At 43.2% G+C, this 25,465-nt stretch overlaps 1 protein-coding gene across 1 annotated transcript in view; it reads right to left on the reverse strand.

Annotated features, from left to right (window-relative positions):
• Nucleotides 1-667: 667 nt before the first annotated feature.
• SLC7A14 (solute carrier family 7 member 14) overlaps nucleotides 668-25,465 on the reverse strand; it is a 41,415-nt gene continuing 16,617 nt past the window's right edge. The window contains exons 2-7 of the mRNA XM_032225759.1: nucleotides 25,044-25,280; nucleotides 23,157-23,374; nucleotides 12,310-12,456; nucleotides 7,909-8,117; nucleotides 4,941-5,818; nucleotides 668-987 (exon numbers count right to left, since the gene is read on the reverse strand). Of these exons, the coding sequence (XP_032081650.1) occupies nucleotides 668-987; nucleotides 4,941-5,818; nucleotides 7,909-8,117; nucleotides 12,310-12,456; nucleotides 23,157-23,374; nucleotides 25,044-25,280 (2,009 nt within the window). The remainder of the gene's footprint in view (nucleotides 988-4,940; nucleotides 5,819-7,908; nucleotides 8,118-12,309; nucleotides 12,457-23,156; nucleotides 23,375-25,043; nucleotides 25,281-25,465) is intronic.

The raw sequence follows: 25,465 nt of genomic DNA on the forward strand, positions 1-25,465 counted from the left end.
TCATGCATTGGGTTTCCTAGAAAGGCTTCACAAGCTCTTCTAGGTTGTGTAAAGGATCAGTTGCTGTCAACATCAAATGAAATAACATCAGGGCTGTGTGCAGAGAAATCAGTTTTGATTCCTTTAGTTCAGTGTTTCTCAACCTTGGCAACTTGAAGATGTCTGGACTTCAACTCCCAGAATTCCCCAGCAGCTGGGAAATTCTGGGAGTTGAAGTCCGGACATCTTCAAGTTACCAAGGGTGAGAAACACTGCTTTAATTGGACCTTTGGTGGATTCAGGATCAATCCTTGACAAAAACCATCCTGAGCAGCAGAGAGTGAGTGAAATAATTACTGGCAGAAGGATCCAAACCTTGATAAAGAATGAAGGGTTTCAAATGAGAGCTAAAAGAAGTTGTGGCATCGATTCACACAACACTCTTAACTGGGTCAATTAAAGACCTAACAAATGCATTTGCACAATATGTTGAGCTTGCATGAAACTCATGAAGCTTGCCACATTGTGGAAATGCTTACTGAGTTAGGCCATCGTGGTTCATACTATTAGTCCCCCAAATGGGTGAATCCAGTAACTGGGTTGAACAGTTGTTGTGTGAATGCAGCCCCTGAATTTCAGCCCAAGTGACCAAATAAAATAAAATGACATGGTTGTGTTTCTATCGCATCTACTCTGGCGAGTAGTCTAACTCATCATTGGAGATCAATGCATCCGAGTTCGGTTTGTGTTTGGCTTTGTTCTTTGATTTGCTACTTGTCCGGCTGCTTTCCTTTCCTTCAGCCATCTGTTGATAAGAGAAACCTTTGTCATCAGCAGCATCCCAGTCCTGATATTTTTCATTCCCAGCGGAGTCAAATCCTTCTTCAATGGAGAACGGATCCACATCAACATCATAACGCTGGTAAGTGCTTTGGTGCAAAGCTTCTTCTCGAGCTGTGATTTCCAGCGTGCTGTTCCAGATGCCGTAGCCAAAATAAATCAGCAGCCCTGAGGGAAAAGAGAAGAGAATTTGGCCCATCAATGACTATGTTTGTGTACCGTGTCCGCCATAGGAGCCGAGGTGGCACAGTGGTTAAATGCAGCACTGCAGGCTACTTCAGCTGACTGCAGTTCTGCAGTTCGGCTGTTCAAATCTCACCGGCTCAGGGTTGACTCAGCCTTCCATCCTTCCGAGGTGGGTAAAATGAGGACCCGGATTGTTGGGGGCAATATGCTGACTCTGTAAACCGCTTAGAGAGCGCTTCATATACCTATGAAGCGGTATATAAGTCTAACTGCTATTGCTACTGCTATGTTATATTTTAATCATGGTCAGTTGACAAAGCCAGGAGCAAGAAAAAAAAGGATTGTAGTGATAGCAGTTAGACCAGTGGTGGGTTTCAATTTTTTTACTACCAGTTCTGTGGGCGTGGCTTGGTGGTTGGGGTGTGGCTTGGTGGGCATGGCAGGGGAAGGATACTGTAAAATCTCCATTCCCACCACATTTTAGGGGAAGGTCACTGCAAAATCCCCATTCCCTTCTGATCAGCTGGGACTCAGGAGGCAAAGAATAGATGGGGGTGGAGCCAGTCAGAGGTGGTATTTACGGTTCTCCGAACTACTCAAAATTTCCTCTACCGCTTCTCCAAAACTGGTTAGAACCTGCTGAATACCACCTCTGTCGTAGACTTATATGCTGCTTCATAGTGCTTTTACAGCCCTCTCTAAGTGGTTTACAGAGTCAGCCTATTGCCCCCAACAATCTGGGTCCTCATTTTACCAACTTCAGAAAGATGGAAGGCTGAGTCAGCCTTGAGCCTGGTGAGATTCAAACTCCCAAATTGCAGGTAGCCAGCAGTCAGCAGAAGTAGCCTGCAGTCCTGCACTCTAACCACTGCACGACCATGACTCTTATGTATTTATTTTCCTACATTAGGACTACACAAAAGCTTTGGAAGGATATCACTTTGACAGTCACTTTTGGAGATGCTCTGAACTGGCCATAATGTTTGCTATAGGTTCTCCTGAACCTGGGTGAACCTGTAGCAGCCCACCCCTGGATAAATCCCCAAGTGGCCGCCACAGAGAGCAAACAACTGACCTTCTGAATGCTAACAACCACATGACTACAAAGAATATAAATCCTTCTTTTCACCCCCATTTGGTCTGAAATGAAGAAGCTTCTTGAATGAGAAGTAGAATGTTTTCAAGGAGAGAGAAAAAAAAGACAAGAATGTCTAGTCGCCCTTTGAAAAAGTCATATTGCTTCACTAGGCCTTGTTTCTGAGGTCTCTCAGGGCAATCTCAATGCCTGGAAAAAGATTGTACACTTCAATAAATACAGAGAGGTTGCTTTAGGCAACTTGAACTGTGTGTTGTGTATCTGAGGCAACAAGAAGTGCCTCGCCGCTGCAAATCGTGTTACCTCATAGCCTGGCAGAGAACAAGGTCATCTCCTGAGTATGAAGAGCCTAGAGGAGGGCAACTCATAGAGGTCCACTGTGTTCACTGCCATAAACTTGAATAGTTTACTTTATAATATTTACAACTCAAGTATGGAATATATATACCGCCCAATAGTTATATAATTGCCTCATGTTCTGTTGTTCCCGCTTCTTCCACAATGAATTCTTTCTCCCCACCAAAATATGTACTATTTATTACATTGTTCAGCTACAAAACAAGACACCCAGGCAGAAAAGGAACAATGTTGAAGAAGGACAGTCTATGTTCCCTTTTCTTTAAGCTTTCCCACTTCTATGTTTTTCGTAAGAAAATGATTAAAACAAACTGCCATATTTTTCGGCGCATAAGACGCCCCAAGATTTTGAAGAGGCAAATTAAAAAAAACGTTTTTGCACTCTGCAGACCTCCCCAAAATGGGTCCATTTTTTTCTCAAAAAAGAGGGCATGAATTGCCTTTAGGAGGCTTATAGAGTACTCCTGGGGCGCGGGGGGCAAAAACGAGCAAAAAACAGCCTGTTTTTTGCTCATTTCTGCCCTCCCCAGCCCCTAAGTTCACTCTATAAGCCTCCTAAAGGCTATGTACAGTCATTTTGGTGAAGGGGGTGGGGTCTTGGGAGGCAAAAAAAATAGTGTAATCAGTGTATGAGAGACACCCAGATTTTCAGCCTCTTCTTTGAGGGAAAAAGATGCGTCTCATACTCTGAAAAATATGGTATATGCATCACCTAATAAACTTTTTTAAAAAATCAGAGAGGCTACCCATTCTCTCTAGGTTATTATTCAAAAACTAGCCGTAGAAAAGCAGAGATTAAAAAGAGCCATTAAAAGAAGTAATCTGCGTTTGCAGTGAAAATGTAAGTAATGGATGTGACTAAACAAGAGGCCATTTCATTTAAGGCTCCAATAGTAAATATAGTCTAGAATAGTCCCAGATAATTTATTTTTCAATCCAGTGAAGTTATGTGAAGGCATTTCATAATTCATTCATTAATGTCATTGTTTAACTGTGACTTAACAAGTGGGGTTCAGACAATGTAGACTGAGTCATAAATTGTGTTTTGTTACCTATATCGGGAATCACTTTATGCCTCAGGATGGTGAGTCGAATGATTTTGGAAAAGCCAATTAGAGATTTCCTTTCTCTATGCTAATGAAAACAATAGGTTTCAGACAGCTGAATTACAGATAGCTGACATGATGTTTCTTCATAGCTTTATAAACGGCGATTTTCAAAGCCAGGGAGAATTGCCTGAACGTTTTCACTGTTGGCTACTTAGGCTTTTGAGCAGTGGTGGGGTTCAGAATTTTTTAGAACCTCTTCTGTAGGTGTGGCCTGCTTTGTGGGAGTGGCTTGCCGGCCATGTAACCGAGTGGGAGTGGCTTGCCAGCCATGTGGCATGGCCAACTTATAAAATGTGGTTTTCACTTAACAACGCTCTTGCCTTGAAACCAAAATGTTGGTTCAGAAACTCTGGCATTTGAAGCACGCAAGTCTTAAAGCTGTCAAGTTACAAGACCCTTGCACCCCTAACCCTTTAGAAAAAACCCCAGGGGTGTTCAAACTTGACAGCTTTAAGACTTGTGGACTTCAACTCCCAGAATTCCTCCTCTCGCTCCGGATGATGTCCGGACGGGCGGGGGGAGGGAGCTGGAACCGGTTCTAAACGGCACTGTAGATTTGTGGAACCTCTTCTATAGAAGAGATTAGAACTGGCAGGAACCCACCCCTGGTTTTGAGACAAGGTGCTTCCAAATAGCGATATCAATAGCACTTAAACTTACTGTATTTTTCGGAGTATAAGACGGACCTTTTTCCCTCAAAAAAGAGGGTGAAAATCTGGGTGCGTCTTATACACTGAATACATAATTTTTGGCTCCTGAAATCACGCCCCCTTTGCAAAAATGGTTGTGCATAGTCTTTAGGAGGTTTCCAAAGTGCTCCAGGGGCTGGGGAGGGCATAAATGAGCAACAAACGGGCCATTTTTTGCTTGTTTTCGCCCCCCCCAGCCCCCAGAAGCACTCTTCAAGCCTCCTAAAGGCTATGCATGCTTTTATTTGACAAAAGACAGGCCCGTTTTCATGAAAAACGGGCCATTTTTGGGAGGTCTGCAGAGTGCAAAACCTTTTTTTTTCAATTTGCCTCTTCAAGATCTTGGTGAGTTTTATACTCCAGTTCATCTCATACTCCAAAAAACGTGGTATATATCACCCCACAGTGCTTTATCACACTGCCTGGGAGGTTTACAATGTCAGTATTTTACCCCCAACAATCTGGAAGGCTGAGTCAACGTTGAGCCAGCCAGGATCAGACTCCTGGCTGAGGGCAATTAGCCTGCAATACTGCATTCTAACCACTGCACCTGCATGGCTCCTAACACTGAATGTATCCTCAAATCAAGAAAAACCTTTGAAGAAGATCGGAATTAAAGTTTCAGTCCAGCCCTATTTTTGGAAAGGCTGCTTTGATTACTCCCATTTCAAATTCAGGACATACCCACAAAACACCAGACGGCAAACCGTATCCAAGTGATCTTTGAAAGTTTCAGCATGAGATAGATGTTCACGAGCATAGCGAACGCAGGAACAAAAGGCAGGCAGGGGGCCATGTAAGGCAGCTTTTTGGGGTTTTCTGGCTGTTGAAGTATGACAAAAACCAACATAACGATCAGCAGAACCATGAGGACCACCAGAAGAATAGCCCACCAGCTTTGGTCATAAAGATAGTCCACTCCAAAGATAATGAAAGAGCAGAAGACAAACATAAGGACAAACAGCAGGAGTACACAGGTGGTAACAGTCTGGCCGGTAGCTGCCGTAGGCCTGTCCATTTTCCCTGGCAGTCCAAGATAGATTCTCATAGTGTAATATCGTGGTCCTACCAATTTCTTCAGCTTGATGAGATAGATGTTTTCAGACTCGTCTGCTTCTATTCCTGAGGTCATGTCAACTGTGCCATAGTTGGGATGGTTGACGTTGTAGGTGGACTTGTCTGATTTTCCAATTAGCATCTCATTGTCACCCAAGGAAGGGAGGTTCTTTGCGCCACAGGTGTTGGTGGGGGGTCCGGCAAAATCTTCCCCTTCGCTAACTGGAGAGCAAACTTCTTTTTCACAGTCAGCTAAAATCCCTTCTTTCTTTTTTGTGTGCTCTTCAGAAAGGAATTTGACGAAGCCGTCGATATCGCTCTCTGGCTGGTAGCGCAGAAGTAGGACACACACGGAGACCAATGTGTAGGCAAGCAGAGTACCAATGGACATCATCTCTATCAGGTCCCTCAGGCTCACCAGCAAGGAGAGGAGTGCTGCTAGAAATCCCGAGACAATGCACGCTACTACAGGCGTCTCAGTGTAAGAGCTTACATGGGCCAAGAATCTAGGGAGAAAAGAAGGAAAGTTACTTATCATCAACCCCCTGCTTAATATTAATGACTGGCAATGCAAAGAGAGTTGGGTAGGATAGGATTTCATGACCTACTGTCCTTCAGGTGTGTAGAGATAGACCAGGGGTGTCAAACTCAAGGCCCATGGGCTAAATCCAGCCCATGGGGTGCTTAGATTTGGTCCATGGGGCTGCCCTGGAAACAGTGAAGGACCAGCCCGCAGTGCCTCTGCCAGCAACAATGGAGCTTGCGTGGTCCTTCCGGGCTCCATTTTCCCTGGCAGAGGGCTTCAGGATTTCAAACTGGCCAGGCCCACCCTGGCACACCCACCCCATCCATGCCCACTCCCCCCCTTAAAGTCAAACACAACCCTGATGCAGCTCTCTATGAAATCTAGTTTTGACACTGCTGAGATAGACTATAAAATTCCTAGGCAGAGTAGCTCAAAGCTATATTGACTTGGAATTCTGTAAGATTTATTCTCCATGCATCTGAAGGACAACATGATGAAGAAAGAGACTGTACCATGTTACACATCAGAAGGAAAGCCTGAAAACGTCCTTAAAACTTTCAATGACGAATAGGGCATAAGGTCAATCCGACCTCCAATATCCCCGTGTGCAGCTCACTTTATTTATTTTATTTGCTTATGGGGCAGGGAAAGTATCTGTAAGGAAAAATGATGGGAAAAAAAGAACTCAATTGCTCCAAGATACACACAGACCTATGTTAACATTTAGCAGAAGGCGAGAGTGGGGAAATAGAGAATGATGTCCAACTATTCCTTCTAAACTTTCTCTTTCTTAGCGTACAGAATTGAGTTTTGCAAATAGCATCCTTTGCATTGCTAATTTAACTTTCTGCCCTCTGAAAGACCCTAGTGATATTGAAATGAGTCAAAGCCCAATTCAGTTGGCTTCTCCACATGAAATGGCTGGCCCTCTATCTCTCTCGCACACACTACTGGCCTAGCAATATTCATAATTTGGATTCGATGCATGTCCCTTCTCTCTAAACCTTTCAACTCTCAAATAAGCATTTCATATTATTTAGATTTTAGATACAGGCCAAATATGTTAAAATTCAATTATATGCTCATTTGAACCACAGTGACTGTGGAATATTTACATGGCAATAGACAATGCCTCATTGTCCATGAATTCATTCATGATTGATGAATTATGGATAAGAATTGTACTAATATGCATTCACGTACTCCTCTTCTCTCCTCGTGAGAGTGTGAGCAGATCGCAGTATAAACTAGAATTGCCATTATATTTGAGCCAAAAAACTTAGAGAAGATCCTGACTTATTATCTTGATTATTTAATTAAGTTTTGTAAGCTACCGGAGTCAGTGTTAGTGAGTGGGTGGCCATATACATTTTCTAAATTTATATATAAAAAAACGGCTGTGTATGTGTATGTTCCAGCATAACTCTGGAACGCCTCGAGCAATTTCAACCAAACTTGGTACACTGATGACTTATTCTCTGGAAACAAATACTGTGGGGGTAAGACACCCCTAAAACCCCTTGGGGTATGGGTTCTGTTAAGATACAGCTTGTTGTGCCTTAAATGACTTCTACTGTACTGCTGTAAAATGGCTTCTATGTACAGAACATTGGAGTTGCCATGGTAACAGCTTCACAGTATTCCACAAGGGGGCTCCCTCTGGTAAGGGGGCATATCCAACATTAGAAAGTAGATTTGGTCCAGACATTTCCCCCCTATAAATAAATACCCAGGCAAAGCCAGGTTTTTTGCTATAGATAAATAAAATTAGAATTTTCTGGTTTGAACTTAATGGGAAATTTGAATTAGCAACAAATCACAACCCTCTCTCCACTGAAGCCATCAGATGATGAGAAGAATATGGGAAGGCCATCACATTCACCCCACTGTCTGAAAATATTCCGCACATGTTTCTGCATAACTGTTTTGCGATGTTATCTCAGCATTGAAGAAAGCAACTACCCAAGGAGAACCTCAACCTTCTTGTTAGGATTAAACTATTTTAGGCATATTCATATATATTTTTTGCATTGTGGTTATCAATGTGGTGTAGATATGTTGACTATTTACCTGAAGAGAAGACCATCACCAGCCATAGCATAAATTACTCGAGGCATTGGGAAGAGGGAGCCGAGCAAGCTCACGGTGAGCCCGGCAACGGATCCAATAGCAACTATGAACTTGGCCGTGTAAAACCCATGAGCAACAAACATCTCCATCAGGGGTGATTCTGTATCAATGTCATTGTACGGCACCATCAGTGTTAAGATAATGCTGACCTATTGCAAAAAACAGGAAAACAGAATTGAGGTTCCACTAATCCTGAACTTCAGTATATTATTTCAAAACAGTAACATCTGATATATTGGAGTTTTGCTGGTGTTTGACTTTTTTGGTCAAAACTTGTGTTGAGAACAGCAAGAAATTGATATTTACAGATCAATTTCTTGCTGCCAATTACCTCCACTAGACCAATTAGATCCCACAGACTAGGCCTCCTCTGAATTCCATCAGCCGGCCAGTGTCGACTGGCGACTACCCGGAGGAGAGCCTTCTCTGTGGCTGCTCCGACCCTCTGGAACGAACTCCCCATGGAGATTCGTACCCTCTCCACCCTCCAGGCCTTCCGCATAGCCCTTAAAACCTGGCTGTTCCGACAGGCCTGGGGCTAACGACTCGTTGCCCCACTTGAATGGTATGACTGTTGTGCTTTTAACTGTGTATGGTTTTATGTTTTTTTGTTATTTGTTTGTATTTCCCCTCCCTTGAGTTGTGAGCCGCCCTGAGTCCCCTCAGGGAAAAGGGCGGCATATAAATAAATTAAAACTAAACTAAATTAAAACTAAACTAAACAGAGGGCTTAACAGTCGGATAGTTTTTCTTTTGTTTATATATTTGTCTTTGAGCTATGCTTGATCTTATTTTGTTTTTTTGCGGGTGGGGTTGGCATTGTTGTTAACTTATTAAAATTGTGAGCCATCCAGAGGTATTAGGAATCAGATGGCTCTCTAAATAATAATAAATAATAATAAACAAAAAAATAAGGAAATAGTGAAATGCTAAACTAAGCTACACTAAATTAAAACAACTCTTTAATACTATTTCCTTTTTAAAAACAGCAACAGCCCAGAACTTTTAGTTTTGCAAATCTAAAAAGCAGAAAATTCCATACTATAAAAGAAAGTTTAAACCTGTAACTAATGTTAGCTGCCCTTATAATTTATTGGTGTCTAAATTCTGGCTTCATTGACTAAAAGGAGTCACGTCTTGCCATTGGCTCAGCTACTGAGAAGTTGTGGAATGTTTATGAATATTCCAATAGTTCAGATTTTTTTTAAAAAAAAATTAGCATGCAAAGCCAAAGAATAAATGGAGTTGTTGGATAGGCGCATTTTACAACAACAGTTAACTGTAAGTCTGTGAAAGAAGTGCATGGGAGGATTATTTAAATAGGGACAATATGTAATCCAAGCAGTATGTGCCTTCTGTGTGAATAATGTATGTGTTTGTATGTGTGTGTGTAAAATGGAATGTGAATGTAGAATAGGCAAAGACAAATTTAGAAATTTAGCAAACTTATCTCATTCTTTGTTAGCAAGACTGGATTAAGATCTTTTGCTGCCCAGATAGGACAAGCAATTCCTCCCTCGTTATCATCTTTCAGGTTATTTTGTTTTCTCAGATAGAAAATTTTACAAATGTCTTTCTCTCCTTTCTGGCACTCAGCCTGTAAGTAAATAAGCTAAATTTCCCATTCAATTATCTGTCAAAATTCCTTTGTCTTTTCATAAAAGTCAAAACACACTGAATTTGAATACTCTTTAAAGTATTATTCCCACATTCATAGAGCAGAATTTCACCTGGTTTTTGTCCTGTGATAGATTATTTTAAAAAAGTTTTGTAATTGTCAGTATTTGCAAAGTGTAAAGACTTTAAATATATATATTTTCTGCTTATTTAGGTTAGCTGTGCCTTTGAGACTTCTGAAGGGACTAAATTGGCAATGCAGGAACAACGCAACCCTTAAATCTACTTTCAGGCCATTATCCATATAATCCTCCTCCTCCTCCTCCTCCCCCCCTCCTCCTCCTTTACTTCCTGTTTTACCACTTTGGGTGTTGAGCGAGATACACCATTTTGGCTCTTGCTCTTCTGGGCTGCTTAAATTCAGATGGCCATGAGAAATATGCTTTGTTCTAGATGTTTTATAGCCCAGATGTTGTCAGGCAAAGTAAGAAGAACTACACATATAAGGTTCAAACTCAGTACTTTATTATAGTCTGCCTAATATACAGGAATCTCCTCAGACTTCCAGCCTTAACCTAGGAACAGGTAGAAGCCTTAACCTAGGAACAAGAGCCGAGGTGGCGCAGTGGTTAAATGCAGCACTGCAGGCTACTGCCAGATCAGCAGTTCAGCGGTTCAAATCTCACCGGCTCAGGGTAGACTCAGCCTTCCATCCTTCCGAGGTGGGTAAAATGAGGACCCAGATTGTTGGGGGCAATATGCTGACTCTCTGTAAACCGCTTAGAGAGGGCTGAAAGCCCTATGAAGCGGTATATAAGTCTACTGCTATAGATAAGGTTCTATTGAGTTTAAGGGGTGGTGGTATCAGTTCTTGACCTCCTGTGGATGTGCAAGGACTCAAACCTAATCCCACATTTGAGTCCCCCACCCTCGGGCTGGGTGTTTCCCAGTATGATAGCCTAATATAGGCTGCCAAACTAGAATAGAATAGAATAGAATGAACTTTGGTGGTCTTCTAGTCCAGTTCCCTGCTCAAGAGGGTGATCCTTTACCATTTCAGACAAGTGAATGTCCAGTTTCTTCTAAAAACTTCTAGTGATGAAGCACCCACAACGTCTGAAGGCAAACTGTTCCACTGGTTAATTTTCTTCACTGTTAGGAAGTTTCTCCTCAATTCCAGGCTGCTTCTCTCTTTGATTAGTTTCCATCTATTGTTTCTGGTCCTGCCCTCTGATGCTTTGGAAAATAAATTGACCCTCTCTTCTTTGTGGAAGCCTCTCAAATACTGAAATATTGTCATCTTCCCCTTAGTGCTTCTTTTCTCTAGACCAAGGATCGGCAAACTTAAAGAGCCATTTGGACCCGTTTCCCACAGAAAACACCAGGAGCCACAAAGGTCCTAACCGGAAGCCCCCCATTCAATTCTGGAGCTGACAGGAAGTTCAGTTCCCCCACCATAGAGTCTCCTCCTAGCACAGCGTACTTTTTCCTCTACCTGTCATAACTGAGGTTCCACCACAAAACCACACTCGACTAAACCGCGCCCGACTAAACCGCGTCGCTGATGTCATCAACAGGGCGACAACAGCACGGAGACAGAAGCACGCTGTAAACCCTAAACCTAAAGTTAACCCCTAAACCTAAACCTAACCCCCTTAAACCTAATCCTAAACCTAACCCTAAACCTAACCCTTAACCTAACCCTAAACCTAACCCTTAACCTAACCCTAAACCTAACCCTTAACCTAACCCTAAACCTAACTCTAACCCTTAACCTAACCCTAAACCTAACCCTTAACCTAACGCTAAACCTAACCCTAAAGCTAACCCTTATCTTAAGTTGAATCGGCTTGCTTTCAAAGCGCTATTTAAAGCACCCTTCTTTCTCCGCCCTGGCTGTTGTTGCCCTGTTGATGACGTCAGCGACGCGGTTTAATCGGGCGCGGTTTAGTCGAGCGCGGTTTTGACGGGTCACGATAACTGAAAGCCCTATCAATTGTGGAGACAACTGGAAAACCCTCCCTTTGCTATAGAGTCCTCTCCTATCGCACTGTGTTTCTCTCCCCCCCCCAAAGAAGCTTCTCTCAAAATTGTGGTGCCAACCGGTGACGGAGCCGCAGCAGACGGAGGAAAGAGCCACATGCTGCTCCAGAGCCACAGTTTGCTGACTCCAAACCAAACCCAAATCCTGCAATCGTTCTTCATATGTTTTCGTCTCCAGGCCTTTAATCACCTTAGTTGCTCTTCTTTGCACTTTCCCCCCCCCCAAAGTCTCAACATCTTTTTTGTAACGTGGTGGCCAAAATTGGATGTAGTATTCCAGGTGTTGCCTCACTAAGGCTTTATAAATCGGTAGTAATAATTCATGTGATTTTGGCTCTCTGCCTCTGCTCATACAACCAAGGATTGTATTAGCTCTTTTTGGCGACGGCTGCACACTGCTGACTCATATTTAAGTAATTGTCCACTACTTTTAGAAAAGCCAATCATTCTGATGTCTTTTCCCTTGGAGATATAAATTATTGTGATGCTAGCTGGGAACCGTAGGGAGTTGCAATCCAGTTTGTCCTGGTTGGGAAAATTAGCGTCATAGTGCATTGCTGAACTGACAAATATTTGAAACGGGGGTTTTGTAATGTGGAAACAGCCCTCACATGCATCTTTTTCTCTCCTGCCAAGCAGAAAATGTCATTGAGAAATTTCACTCAGAAATTTGTTACTTACTGATACATAGGCCACAAGGCATATGACCAACGAGGCTGTGATGGCATATGGGATAGATGTATTGGGACTCTTGGCTTCTTCTCCTGTAGTAGCAATGATGTCAAAACCAATGAAGGCATAAAAACAAGTGGCTGCCCCTTGTAGTACCTGCAAGATATTTATATAATGTTCCACATTAATTAATGCTATACAATGAGGGGTAACGTTTGTTGTATCTTTAGTTAAAAGTTTCTTTTGGGGTCTTTGGTGCTCTCTGATCTTTGTTGTTTTCTTCCAGGCGTCTCATTACTAAACTAGGTAACAACATCAGCGCCATCAGTGCTAAACATTGTGCATTACTATTACTATTAGTCTTCTCATCATTCCTATCACCCTTCTCCTCCCACTTATAACTGCATGACTGTAACTGTTGCTTGTATCCTTATGATTTATATTGATATTGATTGTTATTTATTTATTTGTTAAATTTCAAGGCCGCCCAATCCCGGAGGATTGTTTCCTGATTTCTTATTTGTTCCCTATGACTATCATTAAGTGTTGTACCTTATGATTCTTGACGAATGTATCTTATCTTTTTATGTACACTGAGCGCATATGCACCAAAGACAAATTCCTTACGTGTCCAATCACACTTGGCCAATAAAGAATTCTATTCTATTCTATTCTATTCTATTCTATTCTATTCTATTCTATGCTATGCTATTCTATTCTAACCAAGTTCAGAGAGCACCTAGGACCCCACAGTTCAATCCTGAGCTAAAAATATTCTCTTCTACCTTTAAAAGTCTCCTTCTCACACTCTCTGTAAATCTATGTAGCCCCCTTGTTTCATTCTTTCATCAATTTCCCTGGGTTGAGTAGAATGGTTTCACTTACTGCTTTTCTCTTATTCCGTTTCCCATTTTTTTAAAAAAAATAATGGAATAGTTGAACTGCATGGAACTAGATGAAACCCTAGGCAAATCACATGTAAAATCTTGCAAACTAGGAATTTTTAAATTAAAAACACACTGTATTTCAGCAAACTTAAGTGTAATAATCATACAGGTGTGGGCTTCAAAAATATTAGCAAGGGATTCTCTGCTAGTTGCTAGGTGGGTGTGGCCATGGTGTGCATGGCCTAGTTGGCATCCTGCACCATGGTGGGGGCGTACGTTTTTCCCTTCCCTGGGCTCCAGAGACTTTTCTCGAGCCTCACCAGGCTCCGGAGGCCCTCTGGAGGCTGGAAACGGGCCCATTTCTGGCCTTCCCAAATTTCACCCTCCCTGAGCCTCCACACATGCCCTGCACTTAACTGCATCCAAAATGGGCTGCGTGGGGACTCCTAGGAGGGGAGGGATGGGCGTGGTGGGGCCAGCCAGGAGTGAGATTTGGGGGGGGGGTCTCTGAACTGCACAGAATCTTAGCTAGAGGTTCTCCCAAACCCCTGCGAATCCACAGCAGCCCACCCATGGTCATACTAGGATGACTACAACATTAGAATGAGGATTTTCACTGGGAAAGAATATATGAGAAAGCATTAAAGTGTGTTTACATAGGCTAACCACTCAGTTTGCATTTTGATTAAAAAAAAATTCATGGGATTCAACTTGAAGTACAGGTAGTTTTTATTCAGCAATCACAATTGAGACTGGCAAGTTGATCGCTAAGTGGGGTGATGGCTAACTGGAAAATCATGTAATCTCAACTATGCTTACAATTATATTTCAGCTTCCCCGTCTCCCCCACCCTTTAGAACACTTACCCCAGTGTTTGATTAATTACTAAGAGAATTGTAATTTAGATTCATCACTGAGGAAGAGGTCACAAAAGAGTAAGCCAAAGTATGCTAGGCAAACAGCTGTGCTACTGCATTGCTCTCAATGTGTATTCCCCATTATGAGTCTGCTTACTCTCTTGTAGTCCCTTTCTCCCCAATCTTTCCACTCTGTAAGGTGGAGGGAGAGAACAAAAAAAAAGGTCAGGCACAGGACAGCACATACTGACTGTGATGGCAAACATGTGACTGAGAGGGAAAGATGCTGCAAAGGTCACAAACGCATCTCTTCCTTGCAAAGCCATTTTTTCAGCACCATCATAACTTTGAATGGTTGCTGCATGAAGCAATCAGTAAGAAAGTTTCCTCATAAGCATCAACCTAGCAGAATCTAAAACAAACATGCTGGAACCCACTTATATTCTCTTACTCTCAATCAGCCAAATCAAATCTGTTAGTATCTCACTCACTTTAAATGGATGCCTTTTGTTCATTCGCTGGCTGTAAAGTGACAATAGAAAAAGCAAAGCGGACTTACGACCGCAATTGAGCCCGAAATTTATATTGCTAAGCAGGGCCGGATTTTCCTATAGGCTAACTAGGCTTCAGCCTAGGGCCTCAAGATCAAGAGGGGCCTACATTCAAATTGTTAGCAAAATTAAAATTACACTATTCTAAAAACAGTGAACACTAAAACACTGAACCGAAAATAAGGAGAAATTCTACGCATATGACTAATAAACAAACATAAAAATGTATTGGTTAAGATCGTTCCAGCGCCGCGGCAGTTGGGGAGCCCGCCCATGTTCCCGGCACCGGCGGTCAGGCGAGTGGCGTGGCCGCTCCCAGTAGCCGCCCCGTCGATGCGGAGCCCACCATCAGCCAGGCAGGTGAGGGTGAGGGGGCCGAGCCGGGCAGCTGAGCGCAGCAGGGGAGGCGGCTGGCTTCGCTGCCTTTGCCGCAGAGCAGAGCCGCCCTCCGTCGGGAGGCCAGCTATATATATTGATATATATTGATATATATCACAGTAATGATGTATTTTATTGTCTCTCATGTAATTTACAAACTTAAAAATGGGAGGTGAAAGGGCCTCAAAAGTGGAATAGCCTAGGGCCTCTTTTCATCTAAATCCGGCCCTGTTGCTAAGTGAGACATTGGTTAAGGGAGTTTTGCTCCGTTTCATGACCTTTCATGCCACAGTTGTTAAGTGGAATCACTGCAGTTGTTAAATTAGTCACATGATTGTTAAATGAATCTGGCTTTTCCATTGACCTTGTTTGTCAAAAGGTCACAAAAGGTGATCACATGTCCCTAGGATGCTACAACCACAGTGGTGGGATGTTGCCGGTTTTTCAACCAGTTTGGTTAACGTATGCTTTGCATGCGCATGCACCTAAAGTCCTTGCGCACAGCGCTGAAAAGGGAGCATTTAGAAGCTCAGCTGCTTACTTTTCAGGTCAGCAATAGTAAGTAGAATAACAAGGGGGAGGGGGAGGAATCAGCTGTGCCATGCGATTGAGATGAGCTACCATGTTTCCCTGAAAAAAAGACAGGGTTTTATTTTCTTTCGACCCCTGAAATAAGCACTTGGCGTTATTTTCAGGGAGGTCTTATTATTTTTGAGGTGCAGGAGGCAGTGAGCATGGTCACCTCATGGCTGCTGCTGTGTTGCAATATTTTCAGGGAGGGATTATTTTCGGGGGAGGGATTATTCTAACACATGTGCTCAAAAGCCCGATTGGGCTTATTATCCGGGGAGGTCTTATTTTCAGGGAAACAGGGTATAAAGCAGGAAATAAAGGACAGGATATGGCAAGGGTGGTTGTGCAGGACCATCTGATCGTCGGAGCTACTGGTTTACCCAAATCAGTCCGGATCGGCTGAATACCACCTCTGTGCAACCATCATAAATACGAGACAGTTGCCAAGAATCTGAATTTTGATCCCGTGATCAAAATGGGGATGCTATAATGGTTGTAAGAGCGAAAAATGGTCGTTAGTCACTTCTTTCCAGTGCCATTTCGAACGGTCAGTAAATGAACTGTTGTAAGTTAAGGACTACCTGTAACCTTCTCTTCCTCCAAAGCTCTGCTCCAAAAGGCATAAAAAATGGGCTCTAGGAGAAAAATCCATGCCTGTCCAATTTTAGCTCCAATATGGGCAGTATCTAATTCATCTGAAATAGCGGCTAAATGTGGCAAATCCATATTGAGCAACTGCATCTGTTGTCCTCTCTTGCCAGCCAAAAATGACCAGCTCAAATGAACACATTTCTATGCTGGTAGATGCCAAGTCTCTCCCCAACCCCAAGCCTTTGTTTTGTTTTTTTGCAAAAGTTGCCACAGCATTGTAACTTTAACTCTGTCAACAACCTGTGGGAGGAAAAGACCAACTGGAGCAAATCTTTTTCTTCTCCTCCCTATACCATGTAAGGGGAGTGAATTTTCCAAGGCAAAAAATGTTGGTGTGGGAGATAATTTCACTCTTACATAGCATGAATAATTGGACAAGGTAAAATTATTCTTTTTAAAAAAGATTAATCCCACCTAGTGGTGGGATTCAAATAATTTAACCACCGGTTCTCTGCCCTAATGACAATCTGGGTAGGTGAGGCTTGGTGGTCATGTGACTGGGTGGGCTTGACCAACTCAAGGTCACTCAGGTTGATGGGCGCTTCGCCTTAGCTGTTACAATGTAATAAGGGTTAACCGGAGAGGCAGTTTCTGTAAGCAGGTCAATAAAGATTAGGCTAGAAACAACACCAGAATGTTTCCTTCCTGTCTTCCTTACAGGATTAGCCCTGTAAAGTGGGAAAAAACAAAAGGAGATTTCTTCCAACAATCGGTTCTGTGAACTACTTAGAAAGTTACCAACCGGCTCTCCCGAATAGATGTGAACTGGCTGAATCCCACCACTGATCCCACCCTTTCTTCATTCTATCATGAATGCCAAGCTGCTTGGTGAGAATCCCTTGGAAATTAAGCTATGGGGGGGCTCTAAAGAGAACTTGACCCATTTTCTGTGCATAAGCCAGGATTATTTTATAATAAGAGAAGACCTAGGTACATTTTTATTAGACAGCCTTTCCTAACGAAACAGATTTTTTTTTTGCTTGTATCACTGTTGGTCTCAATGAGCAACTCATCTGCCTTTTGGTGCTATGCAGTTAATCACGCATTGCTTAATTAGTTTGTTAAGCCTCCATCTCTTCAGAGAGCAAGATAATTATGTTTAGGAATTGCTAATATCACCCTCCTGGGTAATTCCCTTTGGAGCACTTTTCATTTTGACAACTTAGGAAGGAAGTGTTGTCTTTTGGGTTTACCTGAATGAAATTCACATATGGGCACCAGGGGAGGGTTAATTTGAAAATGAGCAGTAAAAGAGGAGCACATTCCTGTACATAAGAGAAAGGAAAGGATAGGAAAACATTGAGAAGTGTTGAGAAGATGAGGTGTGTGTGTGTGTGTGTGTGTGTGTGTGTGTGTGTGTGAATTCCAGACCCGAAAAAGTTAATCCAATCTAAACGTGCCAATCTAGATAAAGGAGGGAGATCAGCCAAACCTTGAAAATTCAAATTCTGAGTATTTATTTATTTATTTATTAGACTTCTATACCGCTTAATAGGGCTTTCAGCCCTCTCTAAGCGGTTTACAATTTTTTTAGCAAATTGAGTCAGCAACTTGCCTCCACAGTCTGGGTCCTCATTTCACCCACCTTGGAAGGATGGAAGGCTGAGTCAACCTTGAGCCGGTGATATTTGAACTACTGAACTGCAGATCACAGTCAGCTGAAGTGGCCTGTAGTACTGCACCCTAACCACTGTGCCACCTCGGCTCTAACTAACTAATTTGAAGCAGAAAGGTCATTCTCTCTCATAAGTGAACTCTTAAAACAAGTCTCAGTTCCGTTTGGCCTCAGGCCTTTTGCTTTGCATCACAGGGAGATGCACCTTGTCTGGAGAAAAGTTGAGAGAATTAGAAGGAAATAACAATCTAGGAAAACGTGGAGCTAGATGAAAATGTGTATTTATATCTGGGAGTGAACTGGCCTATTTTGCTATGACATCAGTTCTATTTCGCTTCCCTCTATTATGTGGGCATGTTCCTGAAATATTAACCCTCTGTTTTTGCAGGCAGAGGGTTGCAGGAGGCCTACACAGCTGAAAATGGAGCCTGGAAGGCAGGGGTGGGTTCCGGCAAGCACTACTGCCGGTTTGCTTGTGGGCGCACTGTGCGTTCATGCACATACAATAAAAATTGTTCTGCGCATGCGCAGAAGCAGAAAACAAGATGGCACTACCTAGGGCACCGCTTATAGAACTGGTTCGTGGGCGTGGCAGGCTTGGGTCACTGCCAGTTCCAGTGACCCAGGCCACCAAGCTGCTACAGGTTCGGCCGAACCAGGCCGAACTGGTAGGAACCCACCACTGTTGCAAGGGCTGTGCGCAACCTTCCCAAGCTCTGTTTTCACTGGCAGAGGGTTGCAGGTGGCCATTGCAACCAAAAACGCAGCTCAGAAGCCTGTTTTCATGGGCAAAGCACTGGGGCCACCACAGGCATCCCCAACATGAGTGACATTGAGCTGGCCACCCCCCCGGTCCCCCCCCCCAAGATGAAACACAACCCTGATGCAGCCCTCAATGAAAACGAGTTTGACACCCCTGGTTTCTATTGTCCAATGCTCAGAATGGTGATAGAGTTGGCCAACTGATACAGATAATCCTCGACTTGCAACAGTTCATTTAGTGACTGTTCAAAGTTACAACGGCCCTGAAAAAAGTGACTTATGACCGGTTTTCATACTTATGACCATGGCAGCATCCTCATGGTCACATGATCGAAAGCCAGATGCTCGGCAACTGCATCATAGTTAGGACTGTTGCAGTGTCCTGGGGTCATGTGGCCCCCTTTTGTAACCTTCTAACAAGCAAAGTCAATGGAGAAGCCAGATTCACTTAACAACTATGTTATAACAACTGCAGTATTCATTTAACAACTGTACCAAGAAAGATCATAAAATAGGACAAAACCTACTTAGCAAATGTCTCACTTAGCAGCAGAGATTTTGGGCTCAGTTGTGGTCGTACCTCGAGGACTAGCTATACACAAACAAATTCCTATCCTCTCCAAACTCTGGATGTATTAACCAAGGTTGGTAGATTCTACACTCCAAGCAATCTCTGGAAGTCAATTACGGTCTTACTTGAGGGTGGACTGTTACGGGTTTGCCAGGGTTCAGAAAACCCGTTGGTTGTCTCCAACCACTCCACCCCTCCCAGGAGTCTCAATGCAGCCCATTTTGGATGTGAGGTAAGTACAGGGCCCACCTGGGAGCTCGGGGGGGGGGGGAACAGGCCTCCGGGAAGGCCTCTGAAACATAGGGGAGGCAGTTTTCATCCTCCTGGAGGCTCGAGGAAAACCTCCGGAGCCTGGGGAAGGCAAAAACATGCCCCCCCATTGTGCAGGTGGCTGACTAGGCCACACCCACCATGGCCACACCCACCCAGCAACCGGACAGAGAACCCGTTGCTGAAATTTTTGAAGACCACCCCTGGTCTTAGTAGCAATGCTGTGAAATATATTAAGGCTGGGGACTTCACTGACTCCTACTGATAGAAGAAAGCATTTTACTCTCCGAAGCTCCCATCTCTCCAGAGAATATTTTGAAGGCACGTGGGATGCTGCACCTGTTAACTGAATCCCCATGGAGGGATGAACAGCACAACAACATAAAATCTAACTAACGGTGCAGAAAATCTACCTGCAATTGAAATAAAGGTAATTATTATTCCACAACCCACTGTGTTTTGGATTCAAATGGTCTTTCCAGGCATTGTGCGTACAATACAGCCTCAAGCTGTCAGGCCTGGAAGCCATCTTTTGCATTGGACCTTCAGCCTGCCATATTCCTTGCTGTGGTAAACTGGGAGGGGGGATCAGAGATGGTCTTCAGCAGCTTCTGACCAGTTCTGGTAGCGGAAATTTTGAGTGGTTCAGAGAACCGGTAAATACCACCTCTGACTGGCCCTACCCTCATCTATTCTCTGCCTCCCGAGTCCCAGCTGATCAGGAGGGAATGGGAATTTTGCAGTAACCTTCCCCCGGAGTGGGGAGGGAATGGAGATTTTGCAGTATCCTTCCCTTGCCACGCCTACCAAGCCATGCCATGCCCTGCCCCCGAGCCATACCCACAAAACCAATAGTACAAATTTTTGAATCCCACCCCTGGGGGTGGGATTATATGGAGTGGGGTAGATATGAGGGGCATCTCCAGTTGGGACGGTGCTTGATTGGACCTGTGGGTGCTGGGCAGGGACTTGAACTTTCGTTTGGGTGAGGAAAACCTGGAAGCTTTCAGATTCGGGTTTTCCCAGATGGGCTAATATGACATCTCTAATAAAGTGGAACTTTGAGGAAACTCAACCCTTGGGAGTCTTCTTTCGTTGGGGGTGTTACCTGGAACCCTGACATTTGTATTTGTATTTGTATTTTATTATTTGTATGCCACCCTTCTCTGGGAGGACTCAGGGCGGCGAACAATTCAAGGGGGAAAAGGGGAACATAAAAAGACAAAATACAAATAATAAAAGTAAACAACAGTCGCACAACCATACATGTCGAGAGGGGAGGGAACTCATCACCCCCAGGCCTGCCGGCAAAGCCAGGTTTTGATGGCTTTTCAGAAGGCCTGGAGAGAGGTGAGGGTCCGAATCCCTGCGGGGAGTTCATTCCAGAGGGCCGGAGCTGCCACAGAGAAGGCCCTCCCCCAGGTAATAGCCAGGTGGCATTGGCTGGTAGATGGCACCCGGAGGAGGCCAACCCTGTGAGATCTAATGGGTCTGTGGGAGGTAATTGGCAGCAGGCGGTCTCTCAAGTACCCAGATCCAATACCATGAAGGGCTTTATAAGTTACGACTAGCACCTTGAAGCATATCCGGAGACTGATCGGTAACCAGTGCAGCTCACGGAGGATAGGTGTAACATGGGTGTACCGAGGTGCACCCACAATCGCTCGCGCGGCTGCGTTCTGGACGAGTTGAAGTCTCCGAATACTCTTCAAGGGCTGCCCCTTGAAGAGTATTCGGACATTAGCATAGTGGCTTTTGAATCCCAAAGGGTGAACTGAACATCACTATTTTTATATTTCATTGAAACAACAAAATTGAAATAAATAGGTGGAAGAGAGGCTCTGTGGACATGGAAGCAGGCACAGTTTGGATTTTGCTTTGTAAAATATTGCCTCTGTCTCATTATTGGCAGGCTAAAGGTGTACAACTATAAGATGAGAAGGCAAATTTTGCAGTTCATCCTAGGATGCAGTTAGTACATTCTAGTACATATCCAAGCTACAAAATAGTGTGATGGTTTAGCCCTTTATATTTAAAAAAGGAATGGGGATATAAGCTGAATGACAAACAAGTCCCAAACCCTTCAGCAGTCTAATTTTCTGGAGGAATTGCTTTTTAAAGAAATTTATTGTTGTTATTGGGCAATTCAGACTCTAATGAGGATATTTGTTACCTAAATGTGGTCAGGGTGAATGATACCGATATTCATTAGTTCCCCCATTATATACATTTTCAAAACAGAATTTGTTCTGTTTTGTTCTTTTAAATAAACCCCTATCCTAAAACTTGTTATTATTGTCATGTGGATCTTGAATCTACTTATGCACAATTTGCATATTTAGTGTATTTTATTCAGTTAATAGTAGAAAGGTTTGTCTTATTTTGGTAAATACAAATTTGCAATCTGATCTCCTTTGCATAATTTGAAGTATTGTGCTTTCTTATAACAAACAAAGCCCTAACATGTGTCATTTCGTGCATAAAAAGAAGAGGCTCCTTTGAATCTCAGTCATTTCACAAACGCTGTATCATACAATTTATATTGTTTACTTAGTATCCTAGTATGGTTTATGTTGATTGTTTATTTAGTATCCATGATTTTCACTGTTGTATCTAATATTTTATGCTAAATGTATTTTTCAATGATTATGATAATGATCTATCACTATTGTTGTATTTTACACTGAGAGCTTATCCACTGGAGAAAAATTCCTTGTGTGCCTAATCACACTTGGCCAATAAATAATTCTATTTTATATGCCCACAGTTTTCTGGACAAAAATAACAGAAGAATTTGCTATGCTATCATGAGGGATGTTTTTTTTTAATTTCCTAAGCTTTCTCTATAAAATAGAACCTCTGGTCATGACCATAATTCGTTCCATAACTTTGGTTGCAACCCAATTTTGTCATGTCCCGAACCTAATTTTGTAAATTTGGCACCTACAAAAAAAATGGTGCAGAAGGGGAAATCAGCCGCAAAAAAAAAGTGAATTCTTTGGTCAGAACCCAATTTAGTCTTGATCAGAAGTGTTTCTGACCAGAGGTTCTACTGTATCTGGAATTTTCTGGTTGTCTCTCATTGATATTCTAGCCAATAAGAATTCTGCTTACTAGGGACGCGGTGACAGTGGCTATGACACTGAGCTTGTCGATCAGAAAGGTCAGCAGTTTGGTGATTCGAATACTGAGCAGTTTGAAAGCATGTAAAAATGCAAGTAGAAAAATAGGAACCACCTTTGGTGGGAAGGTAACAGTGTTCCATGTGCCTTCGGGGTTGAGTCATGCCGGCCACAGGACCACGGAGACATCTTTGGACAGCGTTGGCTCTTTGGCTTTGAAACAGAGATGAGCAGTGCCCCCTAGAGTTGTGAACGACTAGCACATATGTGCGAGGGGAACCTTTACCTTTTTAAGAATTCTGCTTAGGTTCCAAATTCAGACAATCCACATAACTTCATTAACATCTGAAAAGGACACCAGTTTTTATGGATCTTTCTAATGAAGAATGGTGGATAGTGATGAGTTTTGTAGCAAAGTCTGCTTAAGTGGCTTATGTCATTTTCAACTAATCAACACCACTGATGATATACTATCAACTGCCTAGAGCAATTGGCTGTGGAATTCTGGGAACTGAGGTCCACATAACTTAAAGTTACCAAGGTTGAGAAATACGTTGTAGGGCTCTATCACCATTTCCCAATTTTCCTTCTATTGATTTGTCATAAAATGTTCACTTACCCCTGACCATCCAAATGGCAGGAACTGCCCCTCAGCCCAGTATTCTCCGTTCACATAGGTAAATCCTGCAATCATGATGAAGATCCACACAACCAAATTGATCACATTCAACACATTGTTCAGTCCTACTGAGTTTTTCACTCCCAAAGCAACTATGATCGTTACAATCGCTGCAATAACCAAAGCTAGTAGGTCAGGGTAAGACTCTTCCCCTTTACCTGTGAAGAGAGGAAAAATGATGAGTGATTCCAAAAAATCTAGACAGACTCAATATAATGGCAGAGAAGATAACTTCTCAGAAGATTTCTCTTAGTCTAGGCATTTACTCCTATGCTAGGTTATATGCTCATTCATATTTAACAGCTACAGGACAATGACCTCACATAGTTATCCTCATAGCTTTTCTGTGTTTTTCCCCATCTTTTTGTGGGACTTTTAGAAAACCTAGAACCATGATGGCGAACCTTTGCACACCAGCAGTCAGCTCCTGAACTTCCGGTTGGCCCAGTGGGGCCCTGTTTTTTGCTCTCCCCAGCCTCCTGAAGCCCAGGGAGGGCGTAAAATGGCCCCAACGAGCCAACCGGAAGTTAGAAAACCATCCGCTTCCGGAGGGCCTCCGGGGGACCAGAGAAGGCCATTTTCACACTCATCAGGCTTCAGGAAAGCCTCTGGAACCCTTGGGAGGGGTCGCGTGTGCATGTGTGAGGGGGAGTCACGCATGCATGTGTGAGGAGGCTCACGCGTGCGAGCACAGATGGGTGGGTGGGGATTGAATTGGTGTGGGCACGCATGTGACGCAATAGCATGCACGCACACAATGTTGGCACGCCATAAGAAAAAGGTTCACCATCCCTGACTTAGAATATAGAAAAACAGAGCTGGAAGGGACCTTGGAGGTCTTAAAGTCCAGCCCCCTGCTTAGGCAGGAAACACTATGCCCGTGATGGTGAACCTATGGCACGCGTGCCGGAAGTGGGATGCAGAGCCATTTCTCTGGGCAATGCCAGCCGCCGCCTGTTGCTCTTCTGGGTTCTGGCGCACACATGCGCGCCGGCCATCTGCTTTTCACGTGTGCGGGAGCTGCTCTTCCAGTTTGCGGTGCTTCCCTGCACACATTCTCCTGAAAAGGTTCGTCAACACTGCCCTATACCCTTTCAGACTAATGGCTATCCAACATCTTCTTAAAGACTTCCAGTGTTGGGGCATTCACAACTTCTGGAGACAAGCTGTTCCATTGATTAATTGTTCTAACTGCCAGGAAATTTCTCCTCAGTTCTAAGTTGCTTCTCTCCTGGATTAGTTTCCATCCATTGCTTCTTGTTCTACCTCCAGGTGCTTTGGAGAATAGCTTGACTCCCTCTTCTTGTGGCAACCCCTGAGATATCGCAACACTGCTATCATGTCTCTCTAGTCCTTCTTTTCATTAAACTTATCTTTTTTTTAAAAATGCCCAAACTACAACTGTTCTTTAATAATTTTATTTTTCTAGAGGAAAGGACAAAGTGATACCCTTCCCGTGTCATGTGCCAAAGTGGCACAAAGTGGCACAAAGTAGCAGTTGAATATTTCCCCAACACTGGTGATAGGACAATGTTCTTTCTGTTGTTGAAAAAGTCAAAAGGCTGCGTTGAGAGGCACAGATACATCAGGTGTAGTGTATACTTTCTGAATCCCACCCTTTTCCCTCTGGAGCATCTGCCTCATGCTGCCCTGTAGTAGAACTGACATTATAGATTGCATATTAACTTGGAATCTGAAATGGAAACCCTAAAATTATTAGCAACATTCTGGCATATTTACTTTCCAGCAAGAATTCACTTGCTTTTCAGAATCCAACTAACATGATCGGGCATAACAAAAAATAGTTTACATTCAGGACATTCTCACCCAATCCATTCAAAGTCCCAACTTTGTCAATCATCCAGTGACTGATGGTGTGATTGGCCAGGGAGTCAAACATGCTGCTGAGAGCACTGGCACCAGCTGCTGTACCAATCAGATATTCGAGGATTAGGTTCCATCCAATAAAAAAAGCCACAAACTCCCCCACTGTCACGTAGCTGTAGGTGTAGGCGGAGCCTGTTGTTTTTGGTACCCGTACTCCAAATTCAGCATAACAAACCCCTGAATGGAGACAAGAAACAGATGCAACCATCAATAATTAGAATGCAGACAGAATAAAGCAAACAAAACCCAAATCTTATCAAATATCCTCACATTGGAAATGTATAATTGCAAAGCAATTAGATTTTGGGAAGTACGTGGCATTCTTAAATCAAGTTTTAAATTATTGTAATGAAAAGGAGGTG

Source organism: Thamnophis elegans, chromosome 10 (genome assembly GCF_009769535.1).
Source record: "Thamnophis elegans isolate rThaEle1 chromosome 10, rThaEle1.pri, whole genome shotgun sequence".
In the NCBI taxonomy this organism is placed as follows: domain Eukaryota; kingdom Metazoa; phylum Chordata; class Lepidosauria; order Squamata; family Colubridae; genus Thamnophis; species Thamnophis elegans.